Here is a 14,291-nt window from a genome sequence, read left to right on the forward strand (position 1 = left end):
ACAGTACTACTTTTGGACTCATTCTGTGAATTGAAAACATTTTGTAAACTGTGAAGCATTATGCTTCACTATTTCCTAAAGAAATGAATTATTCTGGATGTGGATGTGAAAGACAAAGTGCACTGGACATGTAAGGAGATGACTTTATCAATGAGGAACCTCCCAAAGCAAAGGAGAGGGGATCTGGGGGCTTGGTTATGAGAGGGAGCAGGCAGGAGAGGGAGGTAGAACAGGTCTTGCCTGCTTCTCTCCAGGGGCTCAGGGTGAGAGAAGTGCAACACTGTCATAGGGTATTTATTTCAGATTGGAGAGTTCGGGAGAGAGATCTTCATAAAATAATTTCTCTGCTTCCCTAGAAGAACGTGACCTATCTCAGTCCTGCACTGACAATTCTGGGCTTGGGCTCTGGAGGTGTGGGCACCTGTTTGTTCCTAAACTAAATGGTCTCTGAGATGCTCCTTTTCATTTCTCGTTCACGGACCATCATCAGTTTGGTACCTCTCACTGTGCTGCGGGCTGGGCTGCATGTGGTGGTTTTTGCCTGTCTTTTCACTGCCCTGAGAGCACACCCATGCACACACACACACACACACACACACATACACCACTGGAGCCTTCAAAATGTTCACAAGGCGAGGAAATCAAATAGCCTTGTTAGACACAAAGCATGAGATGTAAAATGCCAGTATGTCGGTCTGGAGGTGCCAGTGACCACAGTACCTCGGGTGGGTGCTGCGGGAGGTCTCTGTGGAGCACGAGCTGGCCCCCTGGATGCACTCTCTCCTCCCCCTCCTTCTCGGCTGGATTCTGGATATGCCGACATAGGTTTACAAATAGATTTCTATGCAGGAATAGAAGTTAAATATTTTTTTAAAGTATATCATCTGTTTTCCCTGGTCTGTGCTCCAGTGCGGTATTTTTTTAACTGGACGTTTTTCAGAAGCTTTTTCTGGCAAGTCCTAACATGGATCCTTCCCTCCCTCAGTGCTTCACATTTATGATTTATGCAATAGCCAGACTGGAGGCCGGGAGCACCGCCTCTGCCCTCCCTGGGAAACTGTCTGTTGACTTAAGGTCCTGATTTTTAGCACGACCCCACTGTTCTCAGTCGCTTCCACAAAGACATTTCCTTTTTTTTTTTTCCATTCTGAGGCCGCCTTAGATGCTCACAGTCAGGTACTGTTTATGGAAAATCTAATTTTCTTCCTTGGAGATATTTTTAGTTTTCACATTAAAAAGAAAAGACAACTGATTTCTATATATTTTCCTAAGGGCCATTAAAGCAGGTTGGGGTTTATGTTTTACTAGATTTCAGCCTTTTTTTTTTTTTTAAGATTTTATTTATTTATTCATGAGAGACACAGAGGGAGGCAGAGACACAGAGGGAGGCAGAGGGAGAAGCAGGCTCCTTGCAGGGAGCCTGATCCGGGGACTCAGTCCCAGGATCCCCGTGATCACGCCCTGAGCCAAAGGCAGACGCTCAACCACTGAACCACCCAAGTGTCCCCAAGGGTCCTTTCTCCACCTAAGTGCAGTTGCATTGTTTGAGATGATCCTCACCTCCTCCACACAGAAGTGGTGGGCTGTCACCCCACAGTGTCATGCCACTGGGTCACCAGGTCATGTGAACCCGGAGCAGGCTGGAGGTGGGCTGCGGGGAGCAGGAGGCCCAGCCACTGCATGGTCTTTGTGGCCTTGGCCAAACTTTAGGACTGCAGGGAGAGGTGGATTCCCTCCTCCCTGCTTCTAGGCTGTGGTTCAGATTTTGAAGGCCACTGGAAAGCGACGGGTAGCTGTCCATTTAGAAAAACAGTCACACAGACAGTAGTAATTTCCTTCCAGAGACTATCTCGCACATCCACTCAACAGAGTTTTATCCCCAGCAGGTACTTGTGTAAAGTGCAGGATGGTGCACTCAAAAAGTAAACTGCTACAAGTACCAAAGCTACTGCAACATGCTTAAGACTCTATGGTATCATTTTTGTGAAGTTTCACTTCTAATAACATACTCATTGCTCGGAGGGCCCAGCTTCCTCAGCTTCCAGAAGAAAGTGCCCTCTGCTCGCTCATACTACGTGTGAGATGTCCCTCTTATCTGAGGTGCCAAGAACGTCTCTTCTCTCAAAGCAAAACATGCTGCTCTCTCGGGGGGCTCAAGTTGCTCCAGTCCAGAAAATTCAGCTTAGGTAGTGATGAAGGGTTTGTCACAAAAAAGGAATATATGTGGGAAAATCTTTTATTTGGCATCTTTTCATAGATATCCAAATATTTTACTTTGCAGGAATTTGCTATCAGCAAAAATATCCAGTTGGGTGACGAAAAGGGTTTAAAATTTCCCTCAGTTTGGGACTGGTCTCTTCAGTTTACAGCAAAGGATCGCACTCTTTTCCATAACCCCTTGTACATTGGAAAGAGCACGCCCTGCATCCAGAATGGTTCTGTGAAATCTTTCAAACGGACAAAGGTAAGTCACAAAAATGCACTGACAATTAAAACCTGGCATTTGCTCACACCTAACAGAAAGCGTATTTTCAGAACACCGAGTATTAAGAGCCAAGTCACTTCTGACGACACTGCCCATGCAGATTTTGAGGGATCATTCCTTTTATAACTGAAATGACCATGCCCCGACTTTGAGGCCTACAAAGCCTCTCAGCATCTAGGATTTAGCAGATAGCAACTCTGAGCCTAGGAGGCCGCATTCCTGAAACCCATCCACTTGCCTGTTCGTTCTAGAATGAGCTAGGTGTATAGTTTTTCCTAACCCAGGAGTCTTAGAAATTTGCATTTAAGCAAATTAACCAACAGGATGTATCACCTCCCCACCCCCTGCAGCAAGGACTAATAGCCAGGGTCCGTCCCTAAAACCATGGAACCCCAGTGGAGGAGAACTGGGATGAGGATTACCAGGGAAGGAACAAGATGTTCCTGATGGCTGCTGTTCAGCCACTTTTTCATAGTCCTAGGTTTTTATTTGCCACTGCACCTTTCCTGTTTTTCCAAAAGGGGCAGCGCCAGAAAAATAATGCCAACCTCTCTCTTGCACAGAAAAGCTACAGTTCCACACTGAGAGGAATGCCAGGTTCCTTAAGGAATGGAATCATCAGTGACCCAGACTTGGTCCCAAGGAGAAATTCATTGATACTAAAAGCGAAGCCTGACCCTCCGCCACCGCCCACCAGCCAGGACCATGGTGCCGAGCAGTATTTTAGAGAATGGTTTTCCAAACCGGCTGACCTGCATGGCGTTATTCTGCCACATGTCTCGGGAACACATGTGAAGCTCTGGAAACTGTGCTATTTCCGCTGGGTGCCTGAGGCCCAGATCCACCTCGGGGGCTTCATCACCGCCTTCCACAAGCTCTCGCTGCTGGCCGACGAGGTGGACGCGCTCAGCAGGACGCTGCGGCAGCACCGGGCCGGGTCCCTGGATGCCGGCCACGCGGGCCCGGACGAGAGCCGCATGTACTTCCGGGTCAGCGCTCACGCCACTCCCGGGACACCGGACTTCCTGTCGTCTGCTTTCCCATTCAGCCCTGTGGGCAACCTCTGTAGACGGAGCATCTCAGGAACGCCCTTGAGCAAGTTTTTAAGTGGGGCCAAGATCTGGTTATCTACTGAGACGCTAGCAAATGAGGACTGAGATGGACTTTTTAAACATGCTGAGGGAAGCCAGAAACTTCTCTTACAATTGCTAACCTAGGCACTTGAGGCTCTAAGAATTTTCTATGTCAGATTAACAGTGGAAATTTGCACTAATATTTAAAAACATGTTGAATTCTGCTTCCTTCGCAGGTTTTCAAAAAGATAGGCAGCCCTCTTCTTTTCCATGACCTCTCTGTCCTCTCAGGGCTGCCTCAGCCTCGGGTGACCTGTAGGCAGACTTCCCACTCTTACTCCTATGAGCAGAGGAGCAGGCTTTGTCTGTGCCATTGATCCTGTCTGTAGCCACTTTCCCCTACCACCTGGTAAGGGTTACCTGAGCCTAGGTCACCACTGCACAGAGGCAGACAGGAAGAAAGTTAATGTTCAGTAGGCATTCTGGGAAACGCCCCACAGGCCTGGGTATTCCTGCAGGTTTCTGGTCACTTCGGTTCTGACTGAGCTCCCTGAGCAGACAGTGATGGTAGATCACTTTGTTTAGGACCGTATATCACTGTGTTTTAAAATCACGAGTTTGCTTTTACCATCGTAGGGTTGACTAAAACGATACGCACTGTTGACTTTAGAAGCATTTGTTATAGATGATGCCAACACAGAAGTGCCTTTGATGTTACTCTGAAGCCTGACACAGAGTTAAACACAATTCCAGTTTTTACAACAAAGTGTTACAAGGCTGGATATTGAAAACAGGCCTCCTGCCCCTGAGCTTCATACCAGGAGCCAGGAGTCTCGAAAAGTGCATTTCCTCCCATCTGAAGGTCAGCGAGGGCACAGTGGGCCTGTGGGCAGGTGGGTGTTGGTGTGAGGGCAGCAGGGGTGAGTGTGGACGGCGCTGAACCCACCCTGGAAAGTCGAGGTCTCGCCCAGAGGCATCTGGGTGCCCCCATCAGTATTGGCAGCGGGGTCACTGTTGGTGGCACCTCCCATTGGAAAGAACTGATGGGATTGTGAGGCATCGCCCTCCTTCTGCCAACCAAGTTCCTGGTGGTGAGGTGTCACCATGAAGGGAAAGAAAAGTGTACTTCTCTCAAAATACTACCATTTGAATGTTCCCCGGTGGCATGAGCCAGAGCAGCACAGGGGGGTGGGTGTGCTTGGTCAGCCGGTGGGACCCGAACCGGCCAGGGCTGTGTGGGCCAAGCCGAAGCTCCCAGGCCAAGGCCTCACTCAGCACCTTGCCCTCCACTCCTCACTCCTGCCCACACCCTAGGCCCTGTTTACAGGATGGAGGGGTTCAAATTGGGCTCTTAGAGTTTGTTAAACTGCCATCTTAAGCTTTAAAAAAAGAATTTATAGTGAAGTGGCTAGTTTATCTTTTCTAAAACAAGTTTTTTCAAAGAAGTCTTTCACCTTTATGTGAAATGAATAGCTGTTTCTATTCAAATTACTTGCCTTTTTAGAATTCATGTCTCTGGACCTCAAGGGACAGAAGTTCTTATAAAATGTCTTTGGAAATTTGTCTTGTGGATAAGCCCAATGTTTTTGCCTAGAAAATAAGGGCTTTTTCAATTTATATAAGTAAATAGCACTGTTGCCATTAAATATTTTATAGTCCTTGATTGGAAACCAGTCCCAATCCCCTTAAAATCCCACAGCATATCCTGCCATAGAAGTGTAATAATTCTCCCTTTTTGATTAAGCTTCCTTTTTATTATTATAAATTACTCTAAATTGGGCTTGGAGGGGTTGTTGAGCATTTATTTCTTTATAATTATCTCTCCTCACACATTTATTTCAACTCCTTAACAATTTTCTTAATTTACAAATTTAAAAAAGATTAGGTACTATTAATACTGTTTCAAAACAAAATGTGCATATTTTTGTATGATAATCAAATGTAGTAAAATACGGTTTTTAGTTTTATTTTTTCTGGACAGTTGTTCTATCATGATTATTGTGCCAGTTTTCGTGCATAATATGAAAAACAACTATAACAGTTTTAAGTCCTGGCCGTTATAAAGCTGCCTGGCACCTCTGCTGGCAGGACGTGGTGGCAACCGAAGTCCTACGTGTGGTTATGGACACTGCACGGAAGAGCGCTTCACGCCCTTTGGCCCTACAGCCCTGCGAACAAGCCTGTGCCCACAGGATGCCACACAGGCACCAGACAGCCTGGGACTTTCTAGTACTGAACTTAAAGATGTACAGTGTGTTATTTTATGATGGAAACGGTTTTAAAACCAAAAATGTCTTAACTTTATTTAAGAAAAGTATATTAATTTGTGCTAACAGGGGATGAAAATTAGTCAACACCTTCAACAAAACCTGCTTGCCGTAGCAGTAACCTCAAGTAGTTAGAACTTGATTTTGAGAGAAAACGAAAACCTTTGTGCCTAAAATTATGACTTGAGTTAAATAAAGTAGGATGAGCAGGAAAGACGAGAGATCTTGCTGTTAGCAGTGATGAATGTGAAGGAAATTTTGACTGCCAAATAAAATTTCCACAGAAATTGTTGTAGTTGTCAATACGAAATCATGTACAGGAACATAGTGATTCAAGAAGCAAAGGCATTTTCTTCCAACGATAGTCATGTGTGTGTCATCCATTCAGTCTTTTTGCCTGCTTTAAAGCAACAGCTAATGAGCAGTAACATTTTTGACGTGGCTTCAGAACTGGCTGCAGTTAAGGCCATATGGGTATTAATGGACGGTCCTTCCATTCAATAAATGACCAAGCTGGAGAGTAATATTCCCTAAGAACCTCTCAGAACTAGTCTGTGGGGAGGCTGGAGTCCCCGCCTGACTCCTGGTCCACTCATTCTGGTTAGCTGCCTTCCTACCTTGTCCTGGGGCTCTTGTGAGTAGCCCTGTTGTAATTACACTGTCTATACAGAAAATTGCCCCTCCAGTCAGTAGGGAGGCTACAGATGAAAAAGGACCATTACCTTTAAGAGACTATTCATTCCTTTAATGATTTAGGCCCAGTAAGTAAGAGCAGGTTAAAAGTTAAGGGGCTTGATGAGAATATTTTTTTAATTCCCAGAGAAAGAATTTCAATTGTTTATGCCCTCCTTAGATAATCATAAAACAAGAAAGTTAAACAGCTGCATATATCGGCATATAGAAAACCTTAAATTCAGGTCTCTCCAATATGCTTAACTGGAAACATTGGGTGTGCCAACTTTTATAAAAGACCAAAAGCTGCAAAACATCCTGTTTGGATGGTTTCCAGTTGCTATGCAAGTCTAGTTTAATAACATAGATGCATCCATTTCCTAAAATGGCCACCAAGGTTCTGACCTTCTAGAAAGTTCATTACCTGCTATGTGGAATCAAGGAGTACATTAAACCACGACCAAGTTTTATGATGCACACACTGTACAACGATGATCTTGTTTATTACTGACAAAGCAAAATCAAAGTTAAAAATGTAATCATGCTTTATGCTTCTGAAAATCAGTCCAAGTACAACCAGACACCCCGACACCACAGCTCTTAGTTAGGAAAGGCTTTTGCTCTTTGCTCCAACTGCAACCACGTGGCAGACTTCTACTTCGGCCCCCAACTTCTGCAGCTCATCCAACCAGATCATCTGCTTATGTGAAAGGCGATCATTGGGGCCTTTAACTTCCACCAGCTGGAATATGATTTTTAAAGTTATTAGTATCAAAAAAAGTTATTAGTATCTTACTGAAACAGAATAGCCAAGTACACTATAGTAGTTTTCACTGATACTGCTCTACTATATATAACAGAGATATAAACATGAAATTCACTGGGAATTATTCTGTAGAAAGTAGGCAGTTCTTCACAGAGAATTAGTAAATTGATTCTCAAAACACAGTTGGAAAATAGTTTTAAAGCACTAGATTGTTGCTCCCCTGCCTAAAACTCGATTACTTTTTGTTGCGTTTGCAATTAAATCTGAACTTTTGCCATGACCTACAAAACTATAATCTTGACCCTGCCAACCACTTCAAAGTTCCTGAGAAAGACTAACCTCTTTCCAACAAGGGCTCTTCTTCCTCTTTTATTTTTTTTTTATTTTTAAGATTTTTATTTACTTGAGAGATAGCACGAGCACAGAGGAGACGGAGGAGCAGGCTCTCTGCAAACAGGGAACCTGACGAGGGGCTCGATCCCAGGACCCTGAGATCATGACTGGAGCCATAGGTAGACGCCTAACCAACTGAGCCACCCAAGTGCCCCTGAAGGGCTGGCCCTTCCATATGCTTGCTATTCCCTCTGCCCAAGACATCCTGTTCTTCACATGTCTGACTTCTTACCCGTCCTTGCTCAGCTTAAATGCATCTCAGAGAGGTCCAGCAACACCGCTAAGTAGGGTCCTTCCTATGTACTTCTTCGTGGTATTTATCAAAAGATAAAACTGTTACGTATCAGTTCCACGAAGGCAGGAACTGTGTCAGTTTTATTCACTGCAGATTACTGAACTTCAAAACATCAATAAAAGCTACCCAGATTTTCCAAATTTGACAGAAACTATAAATCCAAAGATCCAAGCAGCTCAATGAACCCCAAGCACAGAAACATAAAGAACACTACATAAAGAAACAGAATTGAGTTGCATAATCAGTGATAAAGGGAATATTCTAAAAGCAGCTAAAATTTTTTAAAGCTTTAAGGGAAACACCACACAATTATCATTAAAAAACAATGCAAGCTAGAGAACTGGACCAGTATTTCAAAGTATACCGAAAGAAAAAAACTATCAACATAGAATTCTTTCCTCAGAGAAAATATCTTTCAAAAGCAGATGAAATAGGGCAACCCAGGTGGCTTAGGGGTTTAGCGCCGCCTTCAGCCCAGGGCGTGGTCCTGGAAACCCAGGATCGAGTCCCATGTCAGGCTCCCTGCATGGAGCCTGCTTCTCCCTCTGCCTATGTCTTTGCCCTCTCTCTCTCTCTCTCTCTCTAGCATGAATAAATAAAATCATAAAAAAAAAAAGCAGGTGAAATAAAGACTAAAGACATAGAGAACCTAAATAATTCATTACTAGCAGGCCTCCATTTCAAAAAGTGTTAAAGTTCTTTAAGCAGAAGGAAGATAACAGCATGTGGAAATCTGGATCTTTATGAAGGAATAACAAGTAGTAAGAATTTCTATCTACCAGGGCACCTGAATGGCTCAGTCAATTGATCATCTGACTCTTAATTTTGGCTCAGGTCATGACCTCAGGGTCCTGGGATCCAGCCCTGTGTCGGGCTCCATGCTTAGCAGAGGCCTGACGATTCTCTCTCCCCCTGTCTTTGCCCTTCCCCCTGCTCATGCTCCCTAAAATAAATAAATCTTTGGAAAAAAATTTGTATCTAAGGGAGGAAAAAAATTTGTATCTATGTGAATAAATATAAAGATTCTTAGTAATCATCTGTAGAAAGTCAAAAAAATGTAGAGTTTATAACATGTAGGAATATGTGAACAGTACAAAGGCCAAGAGAAGAGATATAAAAATATACTTCTGTTCTTTATACTATAACACGGAATGGCCTAACGTCACTTGAAAGACAATACATTTAAGATCTACACTGTCAACACTGGATCAACCACTTACAACAAAGAGCTACAGATAACAAGCCAGCTAAGAGTTCAAATGCAATCCTTTAAAAAAATAAAAAAAGGTAGAAAAAGGCAAGAAAAGAACAAGAGAGCTGAGACAAATAGAAAACAAGTATCAAGATGGTAGCTTTAAAGCCAATCATCAATAATTACATCAATTGTAAATGGTCCAAATACCCAATTAAAAGGCAGAGGTTTTCAAACTGAATGAAAAAGTCAGACCCATGTATAATGCTACCTACAAGAAACCCACTAGATATAAAGACAAAATAAGTTAAAAGTAAGAGACTAGAAAAAGATACATCCTGTTAGCACTAACCAAAGGAATGCTGGAGTGGCTATTTATTGGTATCAGTCAATTTCCGGGTAGAGAACACTGCCAGAAATAAAGGAGGGTCACTTCACAATGATGGAGAAATCAACTCATCAAGTGGACGTGACAGGCCCTTAGGTTTTTATATCTAATCAGAGAGCTTCAAAATATATGAAGCAAACTGGATAGAACTTCAAGGAGAAACATTCAAATCCACAGTTCCAGTCCGAGATGTCCCATGAACCCAAAAGCACGATCCATTAAAGAACAGAGAAGTTGGACTTGGTCAAAACTTAAAATTTCTGCTCTTCAAAAGACACTATTATGAGAATGAAAAGACAAGCCACAGCCTGGAATGAAATATATCTGATATAGGACGTGTATCCAGAATTGTTTTTAATCTCAAAGCCCAATAATAAAAACCAACCTGGGACAGGCAGCAGAGTAAGACCAGGGTGCGGGCAAGGGTGGCCCTGAGGTCACAGCGGGTAACAAGGCACTCACGGGGAGCTTAGAGAACAGCTCCCAGTCACCTTAGCCTCCTGCTGTTCACACCCTGAAGGATCCCTTCCCTGGGAATGGGGGCTGGAATCTGTGACTTGCTTCTAACAGAAGAATACAGCAAAAGTGAAGGAATGTCCCTTCTGAGATCAGGTTGTGAGGGACTGGCTTCCATCTTGCTCACACCCTGGCTCTTCTCACTTGCCTGCTCTGATGAAATGAGCTGTCAAGTGGAATGCTGCACAGTGGACAGGAGAGGTCCACAGGCAAGGGGCTGAGGAGGAAGTCCCAGCCGACAGCCACCAAGGAACTGTGGCCTTCAATCCAATAGCTCTCGAGGGACTCAATCTTACTAATAGTCATGCAAGAAATGCCTACGTTGTAGCCTTTGATTAAATTGCTAACACAATTATCAGAGAAAAAGCGTTCTCCTTTCTGGTGCAGCTGACCTTAACACGATGACTCTGGGAGTTCCACACCACCAGGTCCGGGAGGCCACCTCGGCAGTGTCGGAAGTCCACAGCCAGGCGCCTGCACACACCACTGAGGACAGGGCCGCCCAAGCAGGAAATAAGATCCTGAACACAAAATACATGGATGGTTAGCCTTCCCTTTTGACAGAGATACTGAGATACTTTCCGTGATCACAAGATGTAAAAACTGTGTAATTCAGCAGAAATGGATTCCAAGGACACCACGTGTCGTTCTGCGGCTCGTGCCAGGGCTCCAGAGCTACGGGCCAAAATGCCCACCGGCAAGCGCTGGGAAATCAGTTTTCCTTTGGTCAGTTATACTTCTGTCTAGATGGGAAAATCCTGAGAACAGATGAAGAGGAGGGAATTCAGTGTAAACACTCAGGACTATGACAGTGTTGAAGGCTTAGAGTTCCAAGGACAGGAACAGCATCCTCCCTGCTGAGGGTCATAGGTCAGGCAAAGGGAAGCTGTCAACTAGGGGGAAGAAGGCATAACTGGGCTTATTTTGTGCCTCGACGTGTTCCCATCAGTAACAGTGGCATATGGACTAGGGCATTACACACATAAATGTATGTATGCACAGGCACATTCATATATATATATATATACACACACACACACACATATATATACACTCACATACATGCACACACATACATATACACACGCACATACATATAAATACATGCACACACACACACACACACATATACACATCTTGCCAAAAAGGTACCCAGCACTGGGAGGTGTTACTTTCTGACCAAATCCTGCTACAGATTTTCACCTGAGCTTGCTGAAGAGAAGCAAAGCGATCCCAGCTGACAATGGAAGCCACTCTGCCTTCCTGGGCCTGCCACGCGGCTGCCACCCAGGCTCGCAGGCTCTCCGCAGGGGCACTGTGAATCAGCTGCAGCCTGGCCTCGATGGCCGGCCCACGGCTTGCGAAGAAGCTGTCTGTACACAAGTCCAATGGGAATGCCTATGTTACGGAGAAAACAAGCTAGGGTACTGTGCCTGGACAGAACCGGATTAATCAGAAGAACTTTCAATACCTATAATGTTTGGAAACTGGCCCATCGAATTAAACTGACACATTCTTCTTCTCAAAAGATACGTAAAAAGTATCTAAGTAATCTAACCTAAGAACAACTTACTGCACTGGTTTGTTAGGTGAAAAGGGCTTTCAGTTTACATCGGTGGCACTCAGAGCAGGCAGGGGTGACAGCACACATGAGGGTGCCAGGCCCTGACAGGAGCCTGATTAAGGTCAAAGCTGGAGAAACTTATAAGTTTCGAGTGGAATGATAAAGGTAAAATAGATTCAAGTTTAAAACTTAAAAGACCTACGTTTTAAATTCTATGAATCCCATTGTAAATTAAAAACTATTCTTACAGAGAATTAGCACATCCAAAAGACCGTAATTGGCAGGTTTCTGATAGCCACAGACACACAGCACAGGTGGGCAAGAGTCACAAAGCGCAGGGGCATCTGCTTGCCTAAAAAGCACACGCCGGACATAGCGTAACTTGAGCACCTGGTAGGCGTTTCTGAAGACGTCAGGTATCCCATCCATGAAGATTATATCCCACAGGAGGAGGCCATACAGCGTGCTGAAAGTGGACCCTTCCCCATGAATCCCTACGACAAAGTCAACACACACAGGAAAGTCAGGTTTTTCAGTTTTTTAAAAAACCACCATCATTACCTACTGCTTATTCAATTTGAAGGAAATTATAGATTTTAGTTTCAAATGCAAATGCTGTTTTCTTGCCATTCCTAGCTCTTTTGTTTACATCACATTGCTTATACACAGAAGGCTCATTTAAAAGCAAAAATCTTGGGGACGCCTGGTTGGCACAGTGGTTGAACCTCTGCCTTTGGCTCAGGGCATGATCCTAGGCCCGGGACTGAGTCCCACAACAGGCTCCCCACAGGCAGCCTGCTTCTCCCTCTGCCTGTGTCTCTGCCTCTCTCTCTGTGTCTCTCATGAAGAAATAAATAAAATCTTTTAAAAATTATAAAATAAAAGCAAAAATCTTAGTAACCATGGGAAAAGTCAAATACACATTTCAGAGCCATAAAGTAGCAGTTCTCCAACTTTAGTGAGAAACATAGGAATGTGTTTAAAAAAAAAAAATAAATAAATAAATAAATAAAAGGAATGTGTTTAAAGATGAATAAATAAAAGCAGATTCCCTCCTCAGGCTCCGGGGTTCAATTTGGTGGGTGTGGGTGGGCCAAGAACCCCACACGGGGCTCTGGTGCATGGTCCCTTCCAAGTGTGCCTGGAGAAAGGCTTCCCAGAACAGATCTACCAGAGAAAGACGAGCACCCAGGAGGCCGTGCCCTCTGACCTAGCAGGTGCTGTCTCCATTCACCTCACTGGACCTAGGGTTCCAAAGCTTTGGCCTGGACATGCATGCCTGCCCAGTGTTTCTGAGATTCAGGGCTCTTACAGAAACCTAGCTCAGACCCCTTCCTCACACCACATAGAAACTGTACTGACTGGGCTACGACCTCAGACAATTGACCATGTGTCCAGGCCATGTAGGTGTTGGAGCAGAGTCGACAAGACCAGGGGCATGGCCTTGGCACAGCACATGGACCTATCTCCAGGGTAAGTCCTCTGCGCTTCAACACACTTGACCAGGGATAGTGGCCATGCAGGTGCCTCTCTCCCCACATTACGGCCCTGGCCAAAGGAGGTGCTGACCCCTGCGACCTTGTCTTGACATGCAGGCACAAGGGCTCTTCTGGCCGGTGGGCCCTGTCCTATTCTGTACAAGGTCACAGTGCTGCAAAGGACACAGAACAGAGACCAGGCTGTGCCCACACATATGTCCCTATGAAAGTACACAGACCAGAGACTCTTGTCAGAAGTGGTACAGCACCTTCCAATGTCCTTGCAGCCTGTCTCAGAGATGCCAAAGGTAGCAGCAGGAACAACTGGAACTTACTCAGGCCTCCAGGCTGGAGCCGAACCCTTTTTCACCAACAAGCTTTACCTGGGATCCTGGGCTCCTGCCCAGCCAGGGGTAATGCTGGGTCTTGACTCCCAGCCTGATTCCTGCCCAGGAGTGCACACTGTCCACTGTCTAGGCAAGAACACTGGTGATCAGAACCCGGCACTCCTAAGCAGTCTACACCATAGCCCACTGTATTATAAGTGAAATCATTTTTGGTGAGCTCCTTCTGAGTAACGCAGAAATAAACATCCCCCAAAGGGAGCTTGAGATTGTCCTTATCCCAAACCACCTCTCAAACAGATGGACAGCAAGGGTTCCACTCATTTTCACTGCATCAATTTTATCCAATGAAGAAAATATTTTCTATAACAATACTTTATGCTCTGGAATTGGAATTATCTGTCCATTTTTCAGGCTCATGGCTAAACTGAAAGCGTTTCACTGCGTTTGGCTCACAGCCTGCCTGCCACGCACCCTGCTGTCCTCTGCCCTCAACTGCCTGCCCAGTTTATGCATCTCCTATGGCTTATCTGGGGACAGCTGCTCATTCTCTTATTTCTAACCTTCCAGGTCTGTGGTATCTCTGTCTTCACTGGGGTTTGCACTTGTTCCCTTATAGCATCTCCCTTCCCTGTGAGGAATAAAGACACCACACAGATTAATCTCAACTGTTCTAACACTCATCGTTGTTTAGTGGCCCTCATTAATCTTCTGAACACTGACCTAATACTCAAGGGAAATGAGGTCCTGATTTTCACATATTTGAAGGTATCAGAATGTTTTTAATCCTCATGACCCTTCGGCATGGACACAGGGGAGTCCTGCCTGGATGGAGGATGGGCTTGTTGGGTGCCCCAG

General features: G+C 44.8%; 2 protein-coding genes across 13 annotated transcripts in view; one reads left to right on the forward strand and one right to left on the reverse strand.

The window, feature by feature from the left end:
• The window catches only part of MTMR10 (myotubularin related protein 10), a 52,414-nt gene extending 48,057 nt beyond the window's left edge, over nt 1-4,357 (forward strand). For all 5 annotated transcript variants that reach the window (XM_049108012.1, XM_049108010.1, XM_025437702.3 and 2 more), the window contains 2 exons: nt 2,282-2,464; nt 3,049-4,357. In XM_049108012.1, the coding sequence (XP_048963969.1) occupies nt 2,282-2,464; nt 3,049-3,642 (777 nt within the window). In that variant the 3' untranslated portion in view covers nt 3,643-4,357. The remainder of the gene's footprint in view (nt 1-2,281; nt 2,465-3,048) is intronic.
• Nucleotides 4,358-6,962: 2,605 nt separating this feature from the next.
• Nucleotides 6,963-14,291, reverse strand: part of FAN1 (FANCD2 and FANCI associated nuclease 1) — a 36,561-nt gene continuing 29,232 nt past the window's right edge. For 7 of the 8 annotated variants that reach the window (XM_025437695.3, XM_049108007.1, XM_025437697.3 and 4 more), the window contains 4 exons: nt 12,002-12,105; nt 11,251-11,445; nt 10,440-10,568; nt 6,963-7,239 (listed from right to left, as the gene is read on the reverse strand). In XM_025437695.3, coding sequence (XP_025293480.1) covers nt 7,102-7,239; nt 10,440-10,568; nt 11,251-11,445; nt 12,002-12,105 — 566 coding nt within the window. In that variant the 3' untranslated portion in view covers nt 6,963-7,101. The other variant, XM_025437699.3, reaches the window with a different exon arrangement.

Source organism: Canis lupus, chromosome 3 (assembly GCF_003254725.2).
Source record: "Canis lupus dingo isolate Sandy chromosome 3, ASM325472v2, whole genome shotgun sequence".
Lineage (NCBI taxonomy): Eukaryota > Metazoa > Chordata > Mammalia > Carnivora > Canidae > Canis > Canis lupus.